At 46.8% G+C, this 15,379-nt stretch overlaps 3 protein-coding genes across 4 annotated transcripts in view; 2 read left to right on the forward strand and 1 right to left on the reverse strand.

The window, feature by feature from the left end:
• MARS1 (methionyl-tRNA synthetase 1) overlaps window positions 1-15,379 on the reverse strand; it is a 24,017-nt gene continuing 8,638 nt past the window's right edge. Inside the window, exons 11-21 of one of the 2 annotated variants that reach the window (XM_081248567.1) lie at window positions 13,635-13,709; window positions 9,666-9,836; window positions 9,399-9,494; window positions 9,143-9,260; window positions 8,457-8,670; window positions 7,590-7,721; window positions 7,378-7,482; window positions 7,100-7,286; window positions 6,225-6,296; window positions 5,895-5,987; window positions 5,574-5,795 (exon numbers count right to left, since the gene is read on the reverse strand). In XM_081248567.1, coding sequence (XP_081104693.1) covers window positions 5,649-5,795; window positions 5,895-5,987; window positions 6,225-6,296; window positions 7,100-7,286; window positions 7,378-7,482; window positions 7,590-7,721; window positions 8,457-8,670; window positions 9,143-9,260; window positions 9,399-9,494; window positions 9,666-9,836; window positions 13,635-13,709 — 1,410 coding nt within the window. In that variant the 3' untranslated portion in view covers window positions 5,574-5,648. Of the gene's footprint in view, window positions 11-5,573; window positions 5,796-5,894; window positions 5,988-6,224; window positions 6,297-7,099; window positions 7,287-7,360; window positions 7,483-7,589; window positions 7,722-8,456; window positions 8,671-9,142; window positions 9,261-9,398; window positions 9,495-9,665; window positions 9,837-13,634; window positions 13,710-15,379 lie in introns of those variants that run through there. The other variant, XM_081248568.1, reaches the window with a different exon arrangement.
• Window positions 1,584-4,863, forward strand: LOC308624841 (DDIT3 upstream open reading frame protein). The gene is made up of 3 exons (XM_081248570.1): window positions 1,584-1,647; window positions 3,986-4,033; window positions 4,780-4,863. Exons 1-2 carry the CDS (start codon window positions 1,585-1,587, stop codon window positions 4,025-4,027), a joined length of 105 nt encoding a protein of 34 aa, XP_081104696.1. The 5' UTR covers window position 1,584; the 3' UTR covers window positions 4,028-4,033; window positions 4,780-4,863.
• Window positions 4,800-5,633, forward strand: DDIT3 (DNA damage inducible transcript 3; the record flags this gene model as incomplete). The annotated part of the gene is made up of 2 exons (XM_081248569.1): window positions 4,800-4,937; window positions 5,046-5,633. The coding sequence occupies 2 exons, from the start codon at window positions 4,800-4,802 to the stop codon at window positions 5,412-5,414; spliced, it is 507 nt and encodes a 168-aa protein (XP_081104695.1). The 3' UTR covers window positions 5,415-5,633.

Below are 15,379 nucleotides of genomic sequence, written 5' to 3' on the forward strand. Positions count from 1 at the left end.
CTGCCTGTCACTGACAACCTGGTCATGTCTTCGGGCCAGGAGAGACCATCTGCTCCAACCCACCCCCACCCCCATTTACAGAAGGAGAAATGGAGCTCTGGAGCAATGGTGCAGGCCTGGCCAAGGACCTGTCACCGTCACACCACCGCCTGAAGCTGCCACCCAGCCACAACCAGCCTTGTTGACAGTTTCTACTTAGGACAAACTCCGGCTGCCCTCATGAGGGTATGACAGGATATGTAACAGGCCACCATATGGCCTCTGTTTTCTACCTAATGGCACTAGAAAAATACTTTGCATTTTCCACGGTGCTTTTCACTTTTGTTCAAGCTGCCTCCAAGTTCCTAATTCTCTCATTTTACTTCCACAACTCGTTATCTTTTATTTACTAACAAGAACGGTGAAGCACGGGGAGATTAGGTGGCAGGCCTGGGATCCCTGGGCAAGTGAGGGACCGCTGAGGCTAGAATCTGGGCTCCTGACAACCCAGTCCAAGGCAGTCGTGCGCTCACGTGCACGCAGTGTTCCAGGCAACACAGCCCTACTGTAGCCCAAACACATAGAAAGCAGGAGGCCTATGCCCAGCTCCTCACAGCAGGGAGTCACAGGACTTGCAGGTCTGGTACACGGAAAAGGGCGGGCCTGATCTTTGGTGAAGGGCACCAGAGCACCACGGGGGAAGGTGATAAGGGAAACAGTGGGAATCGGGGCCACCCGGCAAAGAACATGAATTCTGGCATGCCAAGGGCTCATCAAAAACTTTACAAAGATAAAGAGTTTAAGGGTGCTCTTCAGCGAGGAGGAGCTGAAAATGACTACCAAGGGGATTCAAGTTACTTGGCCTCTTTTGAGGGAGCCAGGGAGCTAAAAGAGAGGACCCCTTTAGGAAGACTCAAGAAGACGCAAACAACCCCGGTGGTTGGATGCAAATTTTCAAAGGACGGAGGTTTAAAAGACCTTGTGTCCATTAGCTGGGAGTGGATGAGGGGCAAAGAAAATGGGAGTCTCTTGTGGAGGAGGTAAAACTGGGACTCATGTCAGGTGGGCGGAACAAGACCTCTTGAGGAAGACAAGCTGCAGTGAGGCTTCACACCGCAGCCTAGGGGTAACCACGGTTGAGCGCTGCTGGGGCCGTTGGGTGCCGGGAGCTGGCGCCCCGCCCTCTTTCCTCTCCCCCACCCCCCCGCACCTCCCACCACCCTTGCAGTGCCCTGCGCGTGCGCACGCAGACACCGGTTGCCAAACATTGCATCATCCCCGCCCCCCTTTCCTCCCCTCCCCCGCCAGCTCTCCCCTCCGCGCGCGCGCATGACTCACTCACCTCCTCCGCAAAGCCTCGTGACCCAAAGCCACTTCCGGGTCCAACACTAAGTCGACCCCCAAGCGGGAGGGAGCGATGGGGGCGGTGCCTTGGGGCTCCTGAGTGGCGGATGTAAGGTATGAGGCGGGGCCAATGCCGGCGTGCCGCTTTATGATTGGTAGGCTTCTGGATCCGCCCCCGGAGAGGAGGGCAAGGCCCTATTAAAAGATCTCAGCGCCGTGCTATCCTGGTCAGAGGCTTGAGTCTAAGGCCTAGAGTGTATCATGTTGAAGATGAGCGGGTGGCAGCGACAGAGCCAAAATCAGAGCCGGAACCTGAGGAGAGAGGCGAGTACTGATTCCCCCATCGACTTTTTACCCTCCCATCCTCGTGAACACCAGTTGTCCCCTTAAAGTTAGGGCATCCGCTCTCAAGGATGTGGTCCCACGCCCTCCGCAATGAAGGGAAGTGACCGTCCGGGGGAGGGATGAGAAGCCTTCATTCAGAAGTAGTGCTTACAGACCCCTCTTCCTTCGCACGACAGCAGCATCCCACCACTGCGCGGAGCACAGGCCCTACTCTGTGCTATTCAGGGAAGGGGCCCCAGCTGCCCTAGGAAGATTTTTTCTCTCCCGTTGCAGACCCCAGGCCTCCTCGTTAGGCCTGCCGGGTGGGAGGCGGGGCAACAGGACACACCCCCGCGCCGAGAAGGCTGGTTGACAGTGGTTCAGGCCGCTGCCGCCACTTTGCCACCAGCGTCCTCCCCCACCCCCACCCCCACCCCCAATCCTGTCTCAGCCGCAGCGTCTCAGGGCCAGCATAGCCACGTCAGTAGATGGGGCTTTTGGACCCTCCACAGGACATTCTTTCTGCAGCCTTGCAGAGGAGAGAATCTTAAAAGAGACTGACACAAGCCTTTGGGAAGAGGGGTGTCGATGGACAGGGAGCAGAGATGAGTTTTCCTTTTCCCCAGAGGTCCCTAAGCCTTCTGCACAAGAGAGCATCCTGGATCTTTTAAGTGTGGGAAGCCATTTGGAGGTCTCCCCAGTGGATTGTCCTTCCCCTGGGATTGGTCCTTGCCTCTTTCCCCTTGTCCTGTCTCCAGCTAATCTCTGTGTAACCATTGCATCAGGTCAGCCCCCTGCTTGGCTCTGCAGCCCTCTGGCCCGGGGCTCCACTGCTGATGAAAGCTATGTCTCACACACCGGAAAGCAAGGAGGGTTCCCCAGGGAGGGCAGCCCTGTAGAGAAGCACTGAGGACGATATTGCATCTACAGTCCCCAGGGATAGGCAGCTGCCGCTCTGCCTCTGGGCTTCGTCCTCCTTTCCCTATGAGAGATTGGGGAGATTTATCCATTGATTCCTAACAAATACTTAACCAGCACCTACTATGCTGGTTAAGTTTGGGGCCCAGCATTTATCCATGAACAAGAGAGGAAAAAAATCTCTCCTCTCACAGAGCTTACATTTCAGTGGGAAGAGGCATACAGTAAGCAAAGTGCCATAGAAAAAAACTAAAGCATGGAAGGGTAGAGAATGCTGAGTGGAGGTTACAGTTTACACTGGGTGGTCAGGGATTCCCCCACTGAGGTGATATTTAAATGAAAGACCTAAAAATAGGCAAGGCAGTAAGCCATGTGGTATGTGGAAGGAAGCGCTTTCCAGGAGAAGGAATAGCAAGAGCAGAGGTCCTAAGGTGGGAGCATGCATGGTATCTTTAGGGAACAGGAGGCCAGTTGGCTGGACTAGAGTGAGCAAGACAGAGAGTGGTCAATGAGAGAAACGGGGCAAGGAAAGAGCGGATTGTGGAGGGCTTTCTAAGCCATTTTAAGGACTTTAGCTTTTAATATGTGTGAAATGAAGTTTCGAACAGAGGAATGACACAGCCTGACTTAAGTTTTAAAAGGCTCACTTTGGGTGCTGTTGTGAATAGACTCTGGGAGGGGTTACAGAAGCAGAAACTGGGAGACCTGCAGTCAAGAGGTTTCTACAGTCACCCAAGAGAGATGATAGTAACTTGATCTAGACTAGAAAGTGGAATTGGTGAGACGTGTTTGGATTCTGGGGTTTGAAGAATGACTCAAGAAGTTTTGCTGGTGGTTTGGATTGGATTGTGGGGTGTGACAGGAGAGGAATCAAGGATGATACCAAGGTTTTTGGCTCAAGCAACTAAAGTTGCTGTATACCGAGACGGGAAAGACCTTGGAAGGAGATTAGCAGGAGTTTGTCTTTGGACACGTTCAGTCTGAGATGCATATTAGATATCCAAAAAGAGAATGGCAAGTAAGCAGTTAGATAGAGTTGGAGGTCCCAGGAGAGGTCTAGACTGGAAATACGCACTTGGAGGATGTCAGTGTGGGAATGGAATTAGGAAAATGCCACTTGATTTGTTCCCTTCCCTGTAGTCCAGTCCTTACCCTGGCAGATTTGAGGACTGCCTTAAATTTAGAGAAAGCTGAGTTGGCCAGGATTTTGCTATTATGTAATCAGGACTACAAATGTCAGCAACTAAAAATAAAGGAAGTCAGGCTCTTCTCTGTCCTTAGAAATGGCTACAGGGGCCAATAACTAACTACACTCTATAAGACAGGAAGTAAGGAAGGAGCAGTAGGAAGCTGGAGATAAAAGAACCTGCCTCTCTCCCCGCTTCCAGAGGTGGCTAACATTTATCTTTGATCCCCACAGTGTTCCAGAAGGAAGTGTATCTTCATACATCACCACACCTGAAAGCAGGTAAACGTAACCAACCCTTTCCCAAAACCAGCTCCTAAGAATTGCTGCTTAGGCCCCCTTTACTGGGACCCTAAGAAATTATGAAAACACCTAGAGAAGGTGGGAGAGGACAGTTTGAATCTGAGCAGGCTTTTGCTATTAGGCCACATCCATCCTCCTGACCTGCCCCTAACAAGGTGACCAAATCACTATTCTTAGAGCATGTCCTAATTGAAAGCTGGCCCTGAGTGAGCAATCAGCAGTCAGGTGAGGTCTCACCACACCTCCATCCCCAAGGTTAGACTGACCCAAGGACTGTTTGCCCAAGTTCCCCACACAGAAGGAGAAAGGAGCACAGATGGTCTGGTGACCGCCCCTGGAAACAACCAGTGGAGCTCCCCAAGGGGGGCTGAAGACTTTTACTAGGAACCCATAAGAATGCACATCCAGGCACTTGCTTCTTCAAGTGCTGGGCAAAAGCAAAGATGGAATATCATCCTAGATCAGGAGTTGGTAAATTTTAAAGGGTGAGACAGTATTTTAGACGTTGAGGGCCACACAGAATAGTCTCTGTCACAACTATTCATCTCTGCCGTTGTCTCATGAAAGCAGCCGTAAACAATATGTAAATAAATGGATGTGGCCGTGTTCTAATAAACTTTTCTCTACCAAAACAGACAGGCAGCAGGCCAGTGTGCCAACCTGTAGACTGACGGCTTTGTGGAGCTTCTTCCCCCACCCACTATCCTGAGTATGTCCTTTCCCAGAGCCTGATCCAGCCACAGAGATGGCAGCTGAGTCACTGCCTTTCTCCTTCGGGACACTGTCCAGCTGGGAGCTGGAGGCCTGGTATGAGGACTTGCAGGAGGTGCTGTCCTCAGATGAAAATGGGGGTACCTATGTCTCACCCCCTGGAAACGAGGAGGTAGGAATGCTAGGCCTAACGCTGGGCGGGGGGTGGGGGCTGCGGGGTACTGCCCCGTCCCTTCTCAGCTAATTAACACCTACTCTGCCTTTCCTCATTCCTTTGAAGGAAGAACCAAAAACCTTCACCACCCTTGACCCCGCCTCCCTGGCTTGGCTGACCGAGGAGCCAGGACGAGCAGTGGTTACGCGCACCTCCCAGAGCCCCAGCTCTCTGGATTCCAGTCAGAGCTCCCCGGCTCAGGAGGAAGAAGAGGAAGACCAAGAAAGACCCAGGAAACGGAAACACAGTGGCCAGTCCCCGGCACGGGCTGGAAAGCAACGCATGAAGGAGAAAGAACAAGAGAACGAAAGAAGAGTGGCACAGCTAGCTGAAGAGAACGAACGGCTCAAGCAGGAAATTGAGCGCCTGACCAGGGAAGTGGAGGCGACTCGCCGAGCTCTGATTGATCGGATGGTTAATCTGCACCAAGCATGAACAGCTGGGACCAGCACTCCCCCCTCGGGCCACTTCCGACCCTTCCTGGAAGTATCTACTGACCACCTTCTCACCAGTGCCAGTGATGTACCCCTCCCACCCCCATCTATTCAGTAGGGGGAAAACTTAGGGTAGATGACAGGAGAGGGTCTTGGCATGTATACAGAGATTGTACATTTATTTATTAATGTCCACACCCATTAAAGTGACTTTCTAGGAGCCAAGTTCTCACTTTCACTTTTTCTTCTTGCCTTTAGGGGTTTCAAGGGGTTTCCCCTCAGCTAGAGCCAACTGTTTCTTCAGATCCAGGAGTTTAGCCACCTCTGCAGCAACCTGGTTCTTGTCTGCCTTTTGTGCTTTCAATTCTCGGACAATGTTGCCCTAAGAGAAGAGGGGATGGGGGAATCACAACAGTGAGACCAGAAATGACCTATTTAGGATTCAGCTTTTCCAGCCTCCCATAGGGCTTAAGCTCTGTACCTGCTTGGTCACTTCATCCATCAGCACTTGTATCTGCTGTGGTCCAGCTGTTGTCATAGTCTCTACAGCTGCTGGCTTGGGGGATGCTTTTGCCTTGAGATCAACAACAGAGTTAGCACCTGCTACCATAAACATCCCCCGACCTCAAGTTTTATATAACATCTCAGGAGCAAAGTGATTACCTTTAATGACAAGGACTCTTCTAGCTAAGACAGGAAAGAAAAATGAAGTGAGGAAGCAGCAGGGCCAATAGATGGAAAGAGGGATGAGTGAGGGCTACTGAAGGATACTGACTGTCGGTGGGTGAGGCACAGTCTTTAGCTTTCTCACCTGGCCCCCGCTGAAGCGCTGCCTCAGACCTTCAATCTGGTCATTTTCCAATTTTTGGAACAAGGGACTGACCTGTGAAAAAAGAATTCCAGAATCATTCACTGATTAGGTATAAACTCTACCGGACTATACAGAGGGCCTCTCCACCCCAACTTCTGACATTTAGGAACTCAGTGATCTAGGAAAAAATCTTTTATAGAGTATAACACTGAGCAAATACCTGCTGATTTCAGTAAAGAATCCAGAAAAAGCATTCACTAGGGTCAAAAATTATTTAAACTATTATTATTATTATTTTTTTTTTTTTTGCGGTATGCAGGCCTACTCACTGTTGTGGCCCCTCCCGTTGTGGAGCACAGGCTCCGGACACGCAGACTCAGCAGCCATGGCTCACGGGCACAGCCGCTCTGAGGCATGTGGGATCTTCCCGGACCGGGGCACGAACCCATGTCCCCTGCATCGGCAGGCGGACTCTCAACCACTGCGCCACCAGGGAAGCCCTATTTAAACTATTTAATGGTGCTAGGTTGATGCCAAAGCTTACAGGTGTACATGCTTTTATCACCTTGTGTTGAGGAAGTGGTTAGTTTGTATTCTCCCTGCCCCTTGGGTCCTGGCATGAAGGACAGTTGAGGATACATGAGCTACAGAAAACACTGGGCTTGTAAACCAATACCAAGGACTTTATATTAGAAACAAGCCTAAGCGCAGAGTGGGGACGAGTGAGAGTGGGGACGAGTGGGGAAGGGGTTCGGAGAATAGCTATGAGAGTCTTATGCCCAAAGTTAAGTTCTTCCCTGACCCCTCCCCAGAGGCTGCTTGGCAAAAGAAGGAATTTTGAGAGAGGCTGGCTCTTCCAAATCTCAGAGACGTACTGTGCCAATCTGGTGTCCTGCTGGTAAGGTGCACAGGAAGTTTGTGAGCAGGATGCTGCAGGCTGGAGGTGGGAGCTGCAGCTGGGCCTGGATGGTAGCACTAACCGTGGGCATGTAAGGCTGGAGCATGATGGACAGCAAGGCAGCTATATTCACTGCCAAGCCTGTCACTGTCCCTGCCCGCTGTCTGGGGAAGAAAAGATATTAGTCACTACCCCCAGGAGGACGTAGCCTACCAGCCACTTTATTCCTGGAGCCAACCCTACCTCCTTACCTACCTGTCAGCCTCGCTGCCTTTAATCCGCTTCCAGGGCTCGTTCACCTGAATGTACTGGTTGCCATGGCGAGAGATGGTGAGGATACTGCGTAAGGCATCCCGGATCCTGGGAAGGAAGGATGCAGGCCAAGGTGTAAGGTTCTGGGGGGACCAGTATGGGGCCCTCAACATGCCAGCAGATCACTGAGTTGAGACAGAGGTGTAGATACTTACCGAACCTTTTCTAGCAGCTGGTGATAATGCTGGAGCTCCAGGGTGACATGGGCCAGCAGGCGCCGATCATCAGAGGTGAGCACCATCTCAGGCACAAAACCCCCAAAAAACTTAGACACAAACATCCCAGCTCTGGATGGGAGGAGGGAAGGAGAGGGGAGAGAAAAGAGGAGTTACTGCCCAGTCTCCTTAGAGAAAATTGACACCATTTTCATAATTCTGCATTTTCTCAGAACTGAAACCACCTGGCTCCCTCAAGCTGGAAGGCAAAACTTAACAAATTAATTCCTTATTCTCCCTCTCCCTTAAGAATATGACTCTGCACATAACAGACATTTTATATACAGATATCCCTTACATAAAGGGAACTAATAAAGTTAAGCAACCGTTTATTTTTAAGAAGTTAAAAACTCAGAATGATCAAGTTGAAATATGCATTAATTGCTACCAAATAAATCCTCTAGTAGGGACTATCTGTTCAATGTGGTTAATGAGCAAACCTGAAAGCGTGTGTAGCCATGGAGGATATTTCTTTAGGTTGCAGAGTAGCTGAGATAGGGACCGATAATGGAATGTGAGCCTGAAGTAACAAAACTGAAAAGTACAGCAGAAGTCTCCTACCCCTATGCTAAAATAACCCCCTTCTTCAGCCAAACTTTTCAGTGGTCTGCAAGTGAAACTTTTTGCTAGGAAAGAACACATTTCCAATTCTACAAAGAACATCAATAAGAAAATAATTCGCAAAAATTCACTTTGTGACCAACTCTGCTAAATCACATCTCTACAACTAACTTGCCCCAAGCGTACGTGGCCTACTAGCCCCACCCCAGGTTCACCTGCTGACTCTCAACCCTCACCAGGTCCCACCTGTTGATGAAGTTGCCCAGATTGTTAAGCAGCTCAGAATTATTCTTGAGCAACATGTCTGTCCAGGAGAAGGCACTGTCCTGACCCTCAGGCCGAATGTACAGCAGATAGAAGCGCCAGATGTCAGCAGGGATCCCTGTGTCCTGGGCCATGTCCCCAAACACTCCTACACCCCGGCTCTTAGAGAATTTCCCATCCTCGTAATTCAGGTATTCTGGACAGAGAAGGAGAATGAGAACCATCTGTTCAAATCATGTCCTTCCTCGTGGGATGAACTGGGAGATTGGGATTGACATATATACACTAATATGTATAAAATAGATAACTAATAAGAACCTGCTGTATAAAAAAAAAAATCATGTCCTTCCTCTCTGACCCACTAACTCTTCTTTCCTCTCCCTCAACCTCAGTTCTAGAGTAGCTGGCCTGCACAGAACTTGGGAGATCCTTCCTCTGCATTCTGGTCTTCTTCTGTTTACTTCTACCCATTACAAAATTTAGCTTTGGACTTTTGCTCTCTTCAGGTTCTTGTTCCCTTTTTCTGCATTGAGCTTCCATGTTCTAATTGTTTCCTATTTCATCTCAACTCCTAACTCAAGACCTAGCACCTCTCCAGGAGCTTCTTCTAAGTACTGTCTCGGCCCTCATTCCCTTAGAACATCCCCATCTCCAATCTCCCAGGGTACCTGTAGCAATGAGGTGGCTGACCAAAGTGTAGTTGTCCTCAGCTCCTAGGGCTGAACAAGGAAAGACTAAGCCGTGGAAGGGAACATTGTCTTTGGCCATGAACTGATACAGGCTCACCTATGGAATATAATTGGGAGACAGAGCTCCTGAGATCCTCTTCAAAGGCTCAAGAAAGATCAGCTACCCACCCCTAACCACCCCCACTATACACACACACTCCCCAGGTCTTTGACAGGCTAACAAAGAACTGCTCACTTGTTCTGGGTTCTTCCACCACTTCTCCCACTGGTCTGTGTAGTTGGCTGTGATGGACAGGTAGCCAATGGTGGCATCAAACCAGACATAGAATACCTGGAGGGTCAGGAGGGAGGAGACACAGTTAAGATGCAAGAACACTGGGAAAACCTTGCCAACCCAAAGCCTCAGACTGAATCAAGACACAATCAAGTCTATTCTGCTAGCCCAGGGTTTCAATCCCAAGGCTGAATAATATGAGATATGAATAAAGCATAGCATTTTTACCTTGTCCTCAAAACCTACTAAGGGCACAGGGGTTCCCCACTTGAGGTCTCGGGTTATGCAGCGTGGCTTGAGGCCATCCCGAAGCCAAGAACGAATGATGAACCGGGCGTTAGGTGTCCAGTCACTGCCAGGCAACGTCTTCTCCAACCACTCCTCCAGCGGCTTTCCCAACTGAGACAGCAGAGAAGCACAGAGAGCTGGTTTAGGACAGTTGCATGTGTGGTCACCGTAAGGATAAATACGTATGACCACTTTGGAGTAGTTTGGTGATATCTAATTAAAATTAAGGATTCATGACTTTGCCATAATGATTCCACTTCTAGGGATTTTTTTCAACAGAAATATTCACATAAGTGTGTACAGATGTGTTTATAAACAAGTGCACAGTTCACCACAGCAAAAATTAAAACTGATTCACTTGGTTCAGTAGCATTTAAAGAAATATGGTATATCAACATAATGAAATACTTATAAGCCCTTTAAAAAGAGTGAGAAGACCAGTATGTATTGATATGTAAAGATCTCAGAAATACATTAATTAAATAAACTGCTAAACAGTAATATATGATATAATCCTATTTATAAAAATAAAGAATAGTAATACACAGATTAACATAAGGCCAAAGAATTTTTGAGGAAAACTGTATCTCAGTGCTTTATTCTCACATGAGATTAAGGGGAACATCCACTTTTACACCATGTATTTCATTCTGAACACTTTTTTTTTGGCCGCACCGCGCGGCTTGTGGGATCCTAGTTCCCCGACCAGGGATCAAACCCGTGCCCCCTGCAGTGGAAGTGCAGAGTCCTAACCACTGGACCGCCAGGGAATTCCCTCATTCTGAAATTTTAAAAACAAGCGTATATCACTTTTGTAAGCAGAAAAACAAAGATAAATCTTTTGTAAGGGATGGTTCATATGATTCATCCACATAAATACTGTAGCATCCAAAACCTGATAACACACTCTAGTGGTGAGGCTATGGGCAAACAAGTGCACACACACACTACTGGGAAGAAAGTAAAATGGAATAACACCTATTGAGAAAAATTTGGCTATAAACTACATATGCATTTCTCCTGGACACAGCAAGTGATCCCTTCTAAGGAATTTATCCTGAAGATACACTTCCCACAATACAAAAATACACATGCACAAGGTTAGTCACTGCAACAGTATTTTTAACTGCAAAATACTGGAAACTACCTAACTGGCAAACACAAGAAATTGGTTAAATAAACTACGGTACCCACAGGACTTCCCTGGTGGTCCAGTGGTTAAGACTCTGCGCTCTCAATGCAGGGGGCCCGGGTTCAATCGCTGGACAGGGAACTAGATCCCTCATGCCACAACTAAGAGCCCGCATGCCACAACTAAAAAAAAAGATCCCACATGCCACAACTAAAGATTCTGCATGCCACAACTAAAGATCCCGCATGCCGCAACTAAGACTTGGTGCAAATAAATAAATATTAAAAAAAACACAAAACAAAAAACCATGGTACCCACACAAAATGGAGTACTATGCAGCTGTTTAAATAAAACAAACAAAGCTGAGTAAGGATGATCTCTATGATCTGATATGGAGTAATCCTGATATGGAGTAATTTCTAGAACATACTGTTAGGTGGAAAAGACAAAATGCAAAAGAGTATATACAGCATGCTATATTTTGTATAAGAGGAAATAACATATACATACACACACACACACACACACATGTTTATCTTTACAAAAATAAACACACTAAGACTAAATCGGAAAACAAAGCCAATCACCTACAGGAGATGGGAGAACAAGGTAGCCTGGACAGGAAAGGGAATGAGGGAATGACACTTCTCTGAGTATACCTTTTTGCATGGTTTTGATGTTTTAGAAGCATACTGATGTTTTACATTTTCAAAAACTTAAGTTAGTAAGTATGAGGAGAGAAAAAAGAACTAGAAGCAAATGAACCAAACTTATTGGCTTACTTCAGTAACACAACCACACTAAAGGGGGAAAAATCTAAGCCAGGACAATTTTGAACATATTTGATTATATACCCGCGCTTGGGGGGGAAGGGGCAGGACTGCCAATAAACCCTAAACTCATCTTAGTAGGTTTTTATTAGTGGTATGGGTGAAGCAATTCTGAAATTTTTAGGTGTACTGTAGAATCGAGCAAATGAGTAAATAATGTTGTTGGGAACCAGAGTACTTACTGTTTGGAAGAAGGGAAATAAAAATATGAGATGAGGGAAAGTGAGGAAGAACCCCATGGGGCTGGCCTGGAATTTCAGGTGTCAGTGTGAATCCAAAACAAATGCCTAACTCTCTGCTGACAGGGCCTAGAAGCAAAGACACCCCAGTAGCAATGAGCACACTTAAATCTTGGTCTCTAATACTGTTACCTACTTAAAAAAAAAAACAGGGCTTGGTAGAGAAATGGTTGAATCCCAGACTGGAACAAGATGAATCTAGAATATCCTGCTATGCTAGAAAATAAGGAAGTGCTTAAAAAATGATGGGAGACCTCAGAAACACCCAGAGAAACAACCTTGAATAGGCTCCCATTGGCCAAATAAGGGACAATTTGAATATGAAAATTATTTAGGACAGGAATCAATTATAAATCATTGAAAAAAATTGGAATCCATGAGTTGACACTGATAATAAATGAGATAAATGAATGAAGGAGAAGGGTAAATGTGGAGGGAGTGGCAGAGTTGGCAGATCTTAACAAAAACTGGTTCAGGTAAGAATGATTAATTAAATGGATGCTAAATTTAGAGGGAACCTTTCAATGAGGAGCAAAGTAGTTGCATGGTCTTAAAGTGTATTCCCACAGACTGCTTATAAGTTGCAAAGGGGAAAATATTAATTGTACAGTGGAGAAGCTGGGTAACACCTTGACTGAGCAAAATTAACATCACCAATGAGGGGGAAATGGCCATGACGTGCCTCTGGAAAGAACAAAGTATCATTTATGTAGTATTCCAACTGAGGATGCATAACCTGAATCTAGCCATGAGGAAAACAGCCAATAAATCCAAAATGAATATTCTATTTTAAAAGCAGGAATCATGGCCTATATTATTAAAAACTGTTAATGTCATAAAAGATAAAGAAAGGCTGAGGAACTGTTTCAGATTAAGGGAAACTAAAGAGACAGAAAAACTAAATGCAATACATGATCCAGAGCCAGATTCTACACTACAGGAAAAATGATGCTAAGAAGGATATTAATGGTATAGTTGGCAAAACTGGAATATGGCTGGTAGATCACACAACTATATCAATGTTAAATTTCTTGAAGTTGTTAACCATACTGTGGTTATGCAGGAATATGTCTTTTTTCTTAGGAAACACACAAGGCAGCATTCAAGAGTAAAGAGGTTATATAAGTACACATGCATACATGTATGAGAGAGAGAATAAGCTAAACCAAATGGAGCAAAATCTTAACAGCCAGTGAATCTGGGTAATGGGTACATGAGGTTCTTCTGGGTAAAGAACACGAGGTTCTTTGTTCTAGCAACTGCTTATTCTTGCAACTCTTTTTGCAAGCTTGAAATTATTTCCAAATAAAAAGTTTAAAAGGAAAAAAAAAAGCAGCAAATGCACTAAAGTGAAAAATTGGTTAAGACACATTGTGAAGTAAAAGAAAGAAAGTAGACTGAAGAAGAATATGAATGTCATGATCTAATTTGTATTAAGGAGGAAAAAAAGGCATAAGAATGCTTTCATATGCAAGTGCTACAAAGGAAAATCAGTAGTAGTAAATACCTCTTGGCAGATGGGCCTGGACCTTTCACTTTGTGCCCTTTTCCTGTTACATCTTTTTACCTTAAGCATGTTAAGTATAATTTTAAAATGGAAATTGAAAACATATGAGGGTGATTTGGTACAAATTTGCCTCTGCCTGAGGCTGAGGCAGAGGGGGCAGAGGAGACCATGCAGACTGGCTTGAGGGAAAGGCCCACTCACCTTAGGCAGGTCCAGAAACAGGTGCTGAGAGGATTTCACCACAGGGCACGACCGGCAGACTTTACACTGAGGCTTCTGTGAAGGGAAAGTCAAGAGAAGGGGTGACCCAAGGTAGGACAGTCAGGATCAGGCTGCAGGCCAGGAGCTGTCCAGGCGAGGGGGGACGCACAGAGAGATGAGGTCCCCCGTCTGCCACCAAGCTTAGCCTCACGCTCACACCCCACCAACTCACAAACTACTTACTTGGGCCTTCTCTGAACTTGCAGACTCAGGTCTGTATAGCACAACATTTGCTACTCAGAGTTTCACATCTGTGTCCTTTCACTCCAAAGAATAGGAAAAAGCATTCTCTGAGCACAGGCTAGACCCAGAGCCCTGCACTGTACGCAGCTGTGTGAGGAGCAGAAAGAGCAATGAAGAGAAGACACACGGTTCCTCTCCTTGAGGAAGTTACAATCAATCAGGGAGAGAGGGCTCGCGTGAGAAACAAGCACAGGCTTTCACACGGCAAAATGTCAAGAAATACTTATTTTCATGGCACAACTTGACTGTACAAACATTGAAGGATGATGGCGAAAGGAGTTAAGCAAGTGGAGCTAACCAATGAAAGCTTCCGAATGAGTTTTGATCTGGGTTTTTGAAGGTGAGAAATTGTAACTCTCTCAGGACCTCTCTCCTGAACTCCACATGCCTGTATCAACTGCCTACCTTGGATGTCCCTCCTTGGATGTCTAAGGAGGCACCTCAAACTTAACAAACCCAAATAGTATCACTGCATTCCACAGGAAAGCTCTTCTTCACCCAATCTTGCCTGTGTTCATAGATAGTACTACCATCCGCCCAAGCTGCACAACCTAAAAGCATACAAGTCGTCATTCTCTTGACTGCCCTATCACCCCGAATTGCAGTCTATCCAGTTCTATAGAGTCTGCCTCCAAAACATATCTCAAATCCTTCCCCCCTCCCACCCCGCTATTTCTACTGCTATTAACCTAGTCCAAGCTATCGTCATCCCATTTCTGAGCTACCACTGGCCTCCAGACTGGTTTCCCCACTTTCTCTCTTGCTTCCCTCCCACCCATTATCCACAGAGCAGCGTGCCATTCCACTCCCAGATGGCTGACTGGGCCCTGGAAATCGGGTCACTGCCTACCTCTCTGACCTTGTCTCAATCCACCACCACCCATCCACCCCCACCCCGACTCACTATGAGCCACACTGGCCTTTTCAATTCCCCTTTTCAGTGCGCTTTGCTGCCTCAGGCCTTCGCATTTCCTGGTCCTTCTGCTTGGAACACTCTTAACCCCACTCATCACCTCCTGGCTCCTTCTCATTCTTCAGTTAAACTTTCAATCAAATGTTACTTCTGAGAGGCCTTCCCTAATCACCCAGCTTAACTCTTCCCCCAGAAGTCACCCTCCACCACATCTTCCGGGCAGTTTACCCTGGAGTAACTCTATTCTGTCTTTAGTGTTGGTCTCCTCCCGCACTAGATAAAAATTTGTCTTGTTCACTGCTACATCCTCAACACCTAGAACAGTGACTACCTTACTGTAAAGACTCAAAAAAGTTTGTTGAATAAATGAATGAATGAATGAACTACCAAATGAATAAACATGGAGTAGAAGTAAAGGTGGTATATATGGAAGAGAGAAAGAACTAAACAAATGCAGATCAGGTGGTATGAAGCAGGAGCAAAGGTAGGGTAATATGAACTCAACTTGTCGATTTTCCAGCACAATGCC

Source organism: Mesoplodon bidens (genome assembly GCF_964165515.1).
Source record: "Mesoplodon bidens genome assembly, chromosome: 11".
Taxonomy (NCBI): Eukaryota; Metazoa; Chordata; class Mammalia; order Artiodactyla; family Ziphiidae; genus Mesoplodon; species Mesoplodon bidens.